The sequence below is a fragment of the Taudactylus pleione genome, unplaced genomic scaffold (genome assembly GCF_031769625.1).
Source record: "Taudactylus pleione unplaced genomic scaffold, aTauple2 ptg000886l, whole genome shotgun sequence".
NCBI lineage: Eukaryota > Metazoa > Chordata > Amphibia > Anura > Myobatrachidae > Taudactylus > Taudactylus pleione.
This window is the reverse complement of record NW_028285287.1, coordinates 1,554,162-1,566,607: the sequence shown is the minus strand read 5'-3', so window position 1 is coordinate 1,566,607 and position 12,446 is coordinate 1,554,162. Positions and strand designations below refer to the sequence as shown.

Here is a 12,446-nt window from a genome sequence, read left to right as displayed (position 1 = left end):
ATTTCACCAGCATGAGGAGTACCTATGCCCACTGGGTTATCAACTGATATAATAAATGATCAAGAAAAAAAGCAGAAGAAACCCTATGATTTCAAACAATATGGCGCCCAGGGGTGGGAGCTGGCTGGGGGACCCTGTGTGGTCTATGAGTATGAGAGACCCAGGCCGGGGAAAGTGACTGGCGGCCCAGCAAAGGGGCGCCGAGGGGCCGCGCGCTGTATGATAACGGTATTATGCTCAGACAGCTTGGAGAGTCGGCCTCTCTGATTGGCCAGTCGCTAACTAACCAGGGACACACGCCCCTCGGCGCCCTCCCGTCAGCTCTCCACACACTTCGCTGGCAGCCATTCACCAGTCGCTGGCTCCACCCTCTTAGCGCCCGCAGCCTGTAGTCGGGGAACGCTGCTCATTCACCGCCATCCTGTCCCCGCCCCTCCCTGCTGCTGGCTGCGCCGCACGCCTGGCTGTCCTGACTGGGGGAAGGGAGAGAGCAAGAAGGAAGCAGCAACCGATCTATTCCTACTAGTACTACAGCCATGGGGAATTGTCACACGGTGGGACCCAACGAAGCGCTGGTGGTGTCTGGTAAGTGCCCGGATGGGCAAGTTGCTATATCTAAATTGCTCCCTGTTATCATCCTAGGCAGTGACATGTACAGAGCATGATGGCTCCACACCGTGCTGCTGAGAGTCTAGTCCTGTGCTGTCTCTCGGTGTGTAGAAGATGCTGTGGGTGGTACTGAGTGTATATGTGATTACCTATACAGGGTGGGTCTAAGCCATGATGTATTCTCATCCACTAAGATCACTTGACTGTACATCTTGTGTATGTACTTGGCCATAGGATACCCCCTCATCCTCCGTGTTGTGTGTGGCTCTAGCTGTTGCAGCAGTAGTGGAAACCTGTGGTGGGGGAGGGATGTATCCCTACATGGTGTGTAATGGCTCCTCTGAGACTGCTATACCACTATCCAGCATCCTGGGATCTCCTTGCATTGCCTGCAGCATCATGTGATGTCGATGTGTATTATTGTGGGTTTAAATCCCCATAGGGATCCATCATGTGGCGCTGTGTATGTATACAGGCAGCTATAGAGCGCGTTTGCAGGGAGTGGCAGTGCCTGGGACTGGTTCATTGCAGAGTAATCAACATATAATTCCCCAGTCAGTCCAAGGAATTGACCCTATCAGTGCTGGGGTGGGTCTGCTCTGCCATGGGGTGGGTCTGCTCTGCCACAAGTTTCTGTTGCAGCTAGCTCTAATTTGGGTTAAATAGGGGTTGGCTGATGACAAAGGCGTTGCCGGGGTGAAAACAATTGGAAGAGATGGAGATGCACTAATATCTTTCTATCTGTATTTGTAACCAATGTAAAGTTCTATGGAGTATCCTATTGTATGTTGGCAGAACACAGTTTCCCAGGCAGGGGTACATCAAATACATTCTAGCGGTGCTTTCATCTGTCAAATATTACCCACAATAACATGAAATGTGTTGGTAAAGAATACAATCGAGAAGTAATATGAGGGGTTGTATTTATAACTATTAAATTCATACTGAGTGGTTTGGTATACATTTGCAAACATGAGGTATGTATTCTAATCGTACAGGGGCTATTTATTATCTTGTGTAGATACATGTTAATAGATACGAGACACAGTGATGTAGGAGAGTTAAGCTGGGTACACACTGACAGCTATATCTGTCCAATATGTCTGGTGGGAAGGAAAATCTGGTAATGTATGGGAGCTCCAAAACCCTGGAAGACAGACCAGATTTTCCTTTCCACCAGACAGATTGGACAGATATATCTGTCAGGTGTACCCAGCTTTAATCTATTCTGTTATCCACAATCGGAGAATTAGTAAAACATTGTTTTCCGGTGTAACAAAGTAAGAGTGTGGGGTACTGTATGTTCAATTATAGGCTAGTAATGGATAGGGGACTTTCTTCGTAATGAATTGTGACATCTAGATGTTGGGATTTGACTTGGGGTGTGTCTAAAGCTGGCCACACACATGGCGATCTGCACACGATCAGCCGATGTGTACGATCTCCTTTGAAACTCTCCCCGGCAGCTCAGCACACAATTTGGTGTCCAATCTTCATAGATCTCTCCTGCATCCAGACTTTCACAGTGCATCGCCTCCTAGATTGTCAGATCTGCCCTACTGCACGACAGATCTGACGATGCGATGTGCGACCAGCGGGGACGCGCATCGTGATCATGAGTGGGGACTCACAAGTGAAAAATATTCAGAAATGTACATGACTCCATGGGTATATTGATGGCTTTTGTAATTTAAAAAAAAAAAAAAAGTGTTTTTTTTGTGATGGATAAAATGAATGTCCACATAAAACTTATTTATCATCATATGGGGGCAATTCAATTGTTTCTGGGTAGTGTAGCTACCGTCTAAAGTGACCAGAGCTATTCAGTTGTTCTGGGTAACCAGGCTCGGGGGCCGCACTTATTGCAGAAATCCATGTGAAGTCGGGCTATGGGCATGCCTTAACTGCAGTACACATGGGAGAAGTTGCTTGAGGCGGCTAAACCTACGAGTATGCGTACGTCATGGCCAGCAAGTGGCTGGTTAAGCAAACAATTGAATAGCTCCCTGCAGTTGAGACAGGAGCTATAAACAATTGAATCGCCCCTTATGTTCTTTTAATATACAGTTGCAGACTTTCCGAAATTATCCATTTCACCTGTTGCACAATTGTCTGTTTCTGTTTTTCCCACTTACTTTCCAACTGCAGGATTTCTGGCTGAATTAATTTATATTAAATTGTGTAGTAGGCTGATTGGGTAATTCTGCCCATCCACTAGCAGACTTGTCCCTGAAAGATCAAAAGATCTTCACAAATCGTTCATCAATTCCTGATGATCGTTATCGTTCATGTGCATGAACAATTGCACGAAACGACCAAAGACCATAGACCAACGATTTTCAAAGCAGTTGTTAATAAAAGGTGGGATGAAATATTTATGTAAATCTATATATGTTGATCGTTCCAGCTTTGAAAACGTGCACCGATGCATTAACGATGTCCAATAACAACTAATTGACGGATAACAACTAATTGACGGGCATAACAGGACGACGCAAACGACCGGCGGGATCGCGCATCGCTGATCGTTTAGGGCATTTTGCTGCAAGATTTGCGGACGATTTCCAAGCTATTGAACGATAACGACGGTTGTTATCGCTCAATCGCTAAGTTTAATCGTCTAGTGGATGGGCAGCCTATGGTGAACAAGTGGACGTTTTATGCAAGATTTTGTTGCCTGAAATTGTTACTGAATTGTGTAATTTTAAAGTCACTATGTATAACAACCGTATATATTGCAGTGTAAACAGTCAAGTTTTTCTTCCTTATAGCATTATAAAAAGCGGTCTATAAACCTTTGTAATGTGTATACCCAGTCACAAGGGTTAATGACCACAATCTCTTTATTTTTTGTTACTTATATCACCTTTTGACAAACATTTTGGCATGTGCTCCATTCTATCAGTTTCTTCCAAGTTCAATGAACCATAATGTCCATTGTAATTGGCATTTGTAAGCTAATTGTATACCATGGTAATTTTCTGAAATGCATGTTTTACAAGCAAATTCCAGATCCACTGTCCTCATCGTTGTCCTGGACTCGTCCTGTGATGTATCCTCGTTTATGTATTTTTTTTTGTGTAGTGGTGGATTTCATTTTTTTTATGAACACAAATGTACACTTAGGGGGAAATTCAATTAAATGCGATGTTCAATTAAATTGCATTTCTGGTATGAGCAATGTGTGCGTGCAAATAACCCATACATACTGTTCCATTGCCACTACTTCCTATTTAATTGAATCTCTTCACTAAATATTTTCCTGGTTCAACACCTGCAAAACATTGTTTTCATGTGAGGATGTAATGGATGCATGCTGTTGCAGGACATGCACCCCAAGAAATCTTAATTTATGGTGATACCAACTGGAATAATATAGCATTGTTGAATTGAAGGATTAATTTATGTGCGTGATCCACTTGCAGATCATTTGTGGGTCCAATCTTTTCCAAACTGGTACTTTCTCCCGTTTTGCATTTAAGATCGATTAAAAAAAAAAAAGAATCTTTGTAATAATATTACAGCTCGCCACACGGTCTGCTTTTACCAGTGTGATATATTGCTGGGGCCTGTTAGTGCAGACTGATGGAAATAATCCTCTGGTCGCCTTTTCTAACATGTCTGCTAACAGGTGCTGCAGCCACACATGATGTGTCATATGGCATGTTGCCAATTACTACAGTGTCTCTCCAACGTTAACCCTAAATGACCCAGCATGATCGGGACCCTGAAGCTGGCCACACATCTACAGATTATCTGTCCAACCAGCCAACTAGTTGATTGGTTGGAATGAAAATCTGGTAACGTATGGGAGCAACTGATGATCAGCAATTTGCTCCTAAATGCCAGAAAACAGATGAAAATGGTCATTCAGACAAGTTTGTTGAATGTTTGATCTAAACAATTTGTTCAAACGACAGTTTTTGTCCATTTTCCGGCGTTTGGGAGCAAATTGCTGATTGTCATTTGCTTTTATACCTTACCAGATTTTCATTCCAATCAATCAACTAGTTGGCTGATTGGACAGATAATCTTTAGATGTGTGGCCAGCTTGAGTGTAGACACACAACAAAAGTCAGAAACATGGAAAATAACCAGGCAATTCCAAAGAAATGGACGAAGAACCTTCCAAAACATGACCTTTAAACCTCTGTGAGATGCCAAGATCTGCATCAAGGCAGGAGTGAGTTATTCTATCTAAACATAGTAAAATCTAGAGCAAAGTTCTCAAGTAATGAGAGAAGCTACAGAGCCTCTTGGCACAACTCCTGACAACTCCGGAATGTCCACTTTCCACATCTGTAAGCATTTGGTGTCCTCTAAGAACAGGGACATGTTGAAGATCACCCCATCTTCTTATCACCGCTTAGCCCAAATCTAGAAGTACCAACATTCTACAGACTTCTACATTAAAATTAATTTGGAAAACCTGACCAGGTAATGGACCAAAGAAAATCATCCCTGGGAGCAGGTTTGTGTCTTCTCTTCCTGTTTTATAAACAACATTTTTTTTTTTTTTTTGCATTCTGTTTTTATTAGAGGTTTCAAACAAAGAACGTACATCATACAGAAGCAAAACATTATCAACGTGTACGTGTCCAAATGTACGCAAATTAGAAACCACTTTTTTACATTTCAATAAACACATCACACAGTATAAAGAAGGTAAAGTAAAAAGAAAAACTATATACTAAGTAACAAAAAATGGGGGAACAGGGAAGGGTCTTCATGTTTTAAAAGTAAGTGGTTAGCCAATATAAAGAAGCTGCAGTCTATATTACGGGGTAATTACGGCTGGAAACATATAATTTCTATATTCCATAGAGTTTTTGTATTCCAACCATGGAAGCCAAGTATTAGTGAGAATAAAAGGGCTATTGATGGAGAGGGTTGAAGAGTCTTCCATTGACATGTAGTAATCGAGTCTTTGGAACCAGTCCCTACGTGTGGGCGGGTTACAAGAGTTCCAAAGAATTGGAATGACAGCTCTTGCGGCATTACTCAAATGGCGCAGCAAGGACTTTTTGTAGTATCCCAGTGAGGACTCAGAATAATTTATTAACCAAAATGCTGGATCAGTGGGGACAGGCGCGCCTAAAATTTGTTGTGAAACGGAAATGACCTCCAACCAATATTTAGATAGCTGTGGACAGTCCCACCATATATGTAGTAATGACCCTGGAGCCCTAAGACATCTCCAGCAACAGTTGGATTTTGTTGGGAACATGGCATGTAATAGTGTAGGGTGTCTATACCATCTCATCAAAATTTTGTATTGCGTTTCCTTGATAATTGAGCAAGTTGAGCTGCAGTGTGCCTTGAGAAATATTGTTTGCCATTCTTGCTCTGTGAGGGTAATGCCTAAATCTAATTCCCATTTTTTAGCCCAAGGAGGTATGATACAGGAAGGGTTGTTAAGGAGTATCTGGTAGATAGCAGAAATTGTGTGGGATGGATCGGTTGGTGAAATGCAAAGTTTTTCGAAAGCAGTGAGATCTCGACTAGAAACATTCATTCTACCCGCAGAGGACAGGTAATGGCGAACTTGCAGGTATTTCCAAAAATCTGAATGAGGTATTGACCACCTTTCCTGGATATCAAGAAATGCTTTGATACCTGACTTAGTCACCAGCTGGCCAGTCCGAAAAAGGCCTTCCCGCACCCAGTTAGGGAATTGATTAAAATCAATACCAGGGGGAAAATCCGGGTTAGCCAAAAAAGAAGTAAGAGGTCCAAAGCGTGAAGAAATATAAGGGAGATTTCTTAAAGAATTCCACACCGAAAGGGAAGGAGAAATTGTTGGATGATGGAAATCTAGTTTAGGAATGGAAGGAAGCCAAGGTGTTATTTCAGGGGGAAATTTCATGAAGCGACCTTCAAGGGCAACCCATTGCTTCACCTCTCTATATCTAGTCCACTCAAGAATTCTATTAAGGTGGATAGTGTGATAGTATGCTTTGATATCTGGGAGTTGGAGACCACCCAGTTGTTTTGGTCGAGTTAGAAGAGTACGTTTAATCCTAGGTTGTTTCCTAGACCAAATAAATTGCTGAATTAAGACATTTAGCGAACGGAACCAGGAATCTGGAATCTGAATGGGCAAAGACTGAAAGAGGTAAAGCAATTTAGGAAGCGTATTCATCTTCACCACGCTTATTCTACCCAGCCAAGAAAGTTGTTTCAAATGCCAATGGGAATAGTCCATTCGAATGGAGGAGAGGATGGGAGAAAAATTAATATTAAAGAGATGCGACATGTTTTTAGGAATTTTAACCCCTAGATAGGTAATATGAGAAGGGTGCCAAGGGAATGGGAAAGCCGACTGCAAACCCGAAACTACAGAAGCATGCGCAGACAGATTTAAGGCCCAAGATTTTGTGAAGTTAATTTTAAAGTTGGACAACTTTCCAAAACGGTCAAACTCATGCATCAAGTGAGGCAGAGACGTCACCGGGTGGGAAACAGTAGCCAATAGGTCATCCGCAAAAAGAGCCAGTTTGTGTTCCTGTTCACCTACCATAATCCCAGAAATAAGTGGATTGGCGCGTATAGATCCGGCCAGAGCCTCCATGCAAAGGATGAAAATCAATGGCGACAGAGGGCAGCCTTGTCGCGTGCCATTGTGTATGGAGAAAGATCCAGACAGCTCACCATTGACCCTCACCCTCGCCGAAGGACAGGAATAAAGGGCCAGAATTCTATGCAGTGTCACGGGACCCAATCCCATGTGCACCAGCACAGACCTCATAAAAGACCAATTAATTCTATCAAACGCTTTTTCAGCGTCGGTGGAGAGTAGGATAATAGGGATCTTTGATTGAGTAGTAGCAAAGTGTACCAAATTGAGGACTTTTGTGGTATTATCACGTGCCTCCCGTCCCTTAACAAATCCGACTTGGTCAGTATGTATCAGCTGAGGAATGAGGGGGTTTAGCCTATTAGCTATTAGCTTGGCATATAATTTAAGGTCCATATTTAATAATGAAATGGGTCTGTAGCTCGAACACAGGGAGGGGTCCTTACCAGCTTTGGGGATGACTGAGATGTGTGCCTCTAGGAATTGTTTAGAAAATTGCGATTCCACTGAGATATGGTTGAAAGCCTTCAACATCATAGGGATTAGTTTATTCTGGAAACTCTTGTAATAACCTATGGTTAAGCCGTCAGGGCCAGGGCACTTTCCCGTAGGTGAAGAGGCTAATGCTAACTCTAGCTCACGCACAGAGAATGGAACCTCCAACGCCAGCTTATCTAGAGGTGAGATAGTAGGAAAGGAAATGGAAGCCAAATAATCAAGAACGTTTTGTGAAGTAAGAGGATTAGAGGATACAGGATTAGTATTAGGTAGGTTATAAAGAGAAGAATAATATTGTTGGAAGCATTCTGCAAGTTTAGAGGTTTCAACTTGAGGCCTTCCCCCACTATCCTTAAGTGTGTGTATGAATCCACATGCTCGCTGGGCTCTCAGCGCTCTAGCCAAAAGACGTCCCGGCTTATTACCCCAGTGATAAAAGCGACTTCTACACTTTTTAACGGACAACTGTATGTTGTTCGAAAGTAATTTGCTAAGAATATTACGAGATTCCATAAGCTTATGATAGTCCTCTTTAGACATGGTTTGTTTATGCGACGCCTCTAGTAATTTAATTTGTTGTAAAAGGGTCGAAATCTGTGCGGATTTTTGTTTTTTAATATAGGAGCCCAATTGTATAAGCTTACCACGGATAACGCACTTGTGCGCTTCCCATATTGAGATTGGGGAAGTTTCTGGTAAGTCGTTGTGGGTAATATAGTCAGATAGCGCAGTATCGATTTCGGCTTTACAGTATGTGTCCTGTAAGAGGGATTCATTTAATCGCCACGTCCATTGTTTAGAGGAAAAATGTGGAAGGATCAACGTCAATGAGACCGGAGCGTGATCTGACCATGTTATTGGCCCAATGTCAGCTTCAGCGAGCATGTGGAGGTGTCTATGGCTGAGGAATAGATAGTCCAGGCGAGAGTATGTGTTGTGAGGATGGGAATAAAAGGAGTAGTTACGGCCCGTGGGATATAATGTCCTCCAGGAGTCTGCCAGTTGGTAATTATGAAACAAAGTCTTGACTTTTTTGTACTTAGCAAGGGGATACCTAGGCGCATCCTTAGATATATCTAGTGAGGGGTCTAAGGACCAGTTAAGATCTCCTCCCAAAAGAACAATACCCTGAAGTAGGGGGTCAACCATATCCATTGCAGACCGGAGAAAATCATATTGGCCCTTGTTGGGGGCATAAATATTGATGAAAGTGAAGACCTGATTATATATGTGGCATGTAAGTAAGAGGAGTCTACCCGGAATCAATCTATGTATGTTTACATCAGAAATGGGGAGTTTGCGTGAGAAAATAATTGCGACGCCTTTCGACTTCCCCTCTGGGTTATTATTATAATAGGCAGCAGAATAATGTCTATCACACAAAGACTGAGGGCGCGCTGCAATTTTAAAATGTGTTTCCTGAACCAGTGCTACATCAACTCTATTTGCCCATAGAGCGCGCAACATTTGAGAACGCTTTTCTGGAGAATTTAATCCTCGGGCATTGACGGAGGAGATTAAAATTTTAGTAGGCAGGGACATTATGGATGGCAAAAAAATAATGGCATTCAAAGACCCAAGGGAAAAAAAAGAAAAAACAAATAAAGAAAAAAAAAAGAAAACAACATTGAAAAACAGACATTAACAAGATATGCAAGATAAACAATACTGAAAAACCCGCGACTGAAACCACGGAACAACAATTATGGTCCGAAGTCTCAGTAGTAATATACATTAAGCGGGTGAGGGGGCACAGGGGATTGGTGTCAACTTCAACCTCAAAAGGTTAGCAAGGTATAAAACTCTAGATATAAACATCAAGACATATTAAAGTTTAGTGAACATTACATTATGGGAAAATATAACACTGTCAATATTAAATATAAATTAGCTCTCTATAGTGAACACTATCCTAGAAAAGGGAAATGGAAATACACAATCAGGTAACTTCTGCTGCGGAATGATCTGGGGAAAACCTGTTTCGACGTTGAGGATTCCTGACCGTCTGCCAAGAGGAAGGCCGTGATTCAGTTGAGGGCAAGTCCCATTGAGCTAATGGTTCTTTCCAATCAGGAGTTTCAATTTTCGGAAGGCCCAGAGCAGAACAAAAGGATAATAGGTCAGAGGGGTTATAGAGAGTGTGCGATTTGCCCGAGAGAGTCACCTGCAGGTGGAAGGGGAATCCCCATCTGTACTTTAATTGGCGTTTGCGCAACTCATCAGTCAGTGGGCGTAGAGCTCGGCGCTGTTGCAGAGTGTGCCACGATAAGTCCTGAAAGATGTGAATAACATCGCCATTAAAATCCACACCATCTAGTTGCCTGACTTTCCGCATTATTTCCTCTTTTTGGGCAAAGTAGTGTAATCGGCAGATTACATCTCTCGGGCGGTCGGATGAGGAGCCACGCGGCCGCAAAGCTCGATGTACTCGGTCAAATTGTAGCTTGTCGTTTGGGTTATTGCCGAGAATTTCATTGAAAATCTTTGTTAAAGCATCGATTAAGTTTGAGGGGAGGACATCCTCAGGCAAGCCCCTGACGCGTATGTTGTTTCTTCGGCCACGATTGTCCAAGTCTTCCATTCTGGTTTTAAGCGAGAGTAGTTCCCTTGATTGTTGGGCAACTATTGTTGTCAACTTAGACAAAGAGGAATCTGTGTGTTCTTGACTATCTTCTAGGGACGTAAGGCGGTCCGACAGTAAAGAAAGATCTTGCTTAACAGACGCCAATTCCTGACGAAGAGTATTTTGGATGTCTGACTTTGTCGGTAATGTCTTGACGTATGTCAGAAGTTCTTGTATGTCATTGTTGGACTTCGCAGAGGATTGCATTGCTGGGGTCTCCATTGACATAGGGCTAGGAGGATTTGATGGATCTGGTGAAGATGCTATTGAGTCAGAGATAGAGTCTTGTTTAGCAGGAGTTGGCAAGAGAAATGGACGTAGGTCAGATTGAGATGGTTCTGTTCTAGGATGAGGAGTCTCTTTCTTGTGAGCAGATTTCCCGGTTTTGCCCATGGCATATAGGTAGCTGAAAATGTAGGTTAATGATAGGCAGTAAACGTTCGTTTAAATGTTACGATGTCATATGAAAAGTTGAGGCAGTCGATCACCAACCCCCAGAGGCCAGGGGATTATTATATAGCCATTATGGATGTATAACGCCTTGTTTCATGGTAGTATGTTAGAGACAGTCATTGTGGTTAAGAGCCTTTTTTACATAAATATCGCTCAAAAGTGTTGTCGACAAAGGTGAATCTACTGCCAAGTGCTGTTATGGCATGCAATAAAAGCTATGACCACCGGGGGGAGCACCAGTATCACTGGATCAGAGAACACTGTAATGGAGAATAATTACTGAGTCCAGCACAAGTTAAACAGGATAACGGACACCACAGAGGGTTATACAGAGAAAGAAGGCCCAGTCATCTCTTCAGAATGTTCCTTAAGGCAGACGACTCCCTGGAGACAACAACCCACACTTATAGTGAGTATGGACTGGGAGGGGTGTTATAGGTTTCAGTTGGGGCTGGAGGCTGTGTACATGTAGCCAGGGGGACACATCCGTGCGGCCTGCAGGGCTTTGCAAGACCCCCTTAAATGGTCACCAAGGAGGGCGGTGGGGCAGAGCCCAGTGTTAAAGCCTCTTCAAAGGGGAAAGAGCTGTGGGCTGATGTGTCACCTCACGGGGCCCAGCAGGAGCCAGCGGCGGCGGCAGCCGCGATTAAAACAGCGCTCCTTAAAGCGGTGTCCAGGGGGCTTATAAGACGGAGTGGGAGAGGCACTCACCGGAGGATCCCCACGGAGGAAGGTAGCGGCACACCCCGGAAGATAGCTGGGGTCAGGAGCGGCAACGTTAGCGGAGGCACAACCCGCGGACCACGGAGGCTCCAAACTCGAGGCCGCGGCTTCAGGGGGAGAAGTAGGCCTCAATCGAGCAGGGGGCTCAAATCGCTCCAATAGTCCGGGCTATGGAGCCAGGGTGGTGTGGGCTCCCACAGGTGTCTGAGCAGCGATGTGTCAAGTGGGTAAGACGCAGGCTCTTCTCTATAAAGGACAGGTAAGGCAGGAGCTGTATAAAGCCACGTCTGTCCACTCTGCCAGTTAGGCCACGCCCCCAACAACATTTTTTTTTTTTCCTGGTGATATATGAAACACTGAATATTAAATGGTGCTACAGGGAAATTATAGGAATTCTGTGTATGTGCTGCATCATGATACAATGGGATAATTCAGATGGACAATGAGCCAACGCCACAGCAAAAGTACATTGGATCGTATCTTTCAGCTCATCAGGATATGAATATTGTTGCTTTGGTTCTCATTTTCCACATCAGTGACCTATAAATCTGACCTGGATATGAAGGAATTGTAAAGCAGCACCTCCAGTGTGCTCAATGTGGCCATGCTAACCTCTTGTCTTAACAGGTTCACTTCTGAATGGATAGTATCCGTCTGTGGGGTCTATTTATCAAGCAGTGGAGAAGTTGCCCATAGCAACCAATCAGCTTTGAAGTAGCATTTATCAAGTACAGTCTATAATATACTTGACTGCTATGGGCAACTTCTCCACCGGTCCATTTCTCCACACTTGTCTTCACTTGTTTTACAGGGGTCTATTTATCAAGCAGCGAGAAGTCAGCCATAGAGGGGAGCAATGGACAAGCTGGCACCAATTACAGCTACGTGTCTGACTAATATTGTACAGCTGAAGGTTGTTTTCTACAAATTTTTATGTAGCACCTTTGTGGCTTTGTGATGGCA

At 43.5% G+C, this 12,446-nt stretch overlaps 1 protein-coding gene across 2 annotated transcripts in view; it reads left to right on the top strand.

The window, feature by feature from the left end:
* Positions 1-435: 435 nt before the first annotated feature.
* The window catches only part of FLOT2 (flotillin 2), an 85,254-nt gene continuing 73,243 nt past the window's right edge, over positions 436-12,446 (top strand). For both annotated transcript variants that reach the window (XM_088459017.1, XM_088459018.1), the window contains exon 1: positions 436-585. In XM_088459017.1, coding sequence (XP_088315143.1) covers positions 537-585 — 49 coding nt within the window. In that variant the 5' untranslated portion in view covers positions 436-536. The remainder of the gene's footprint in view (positions 586-12,446) is intronic.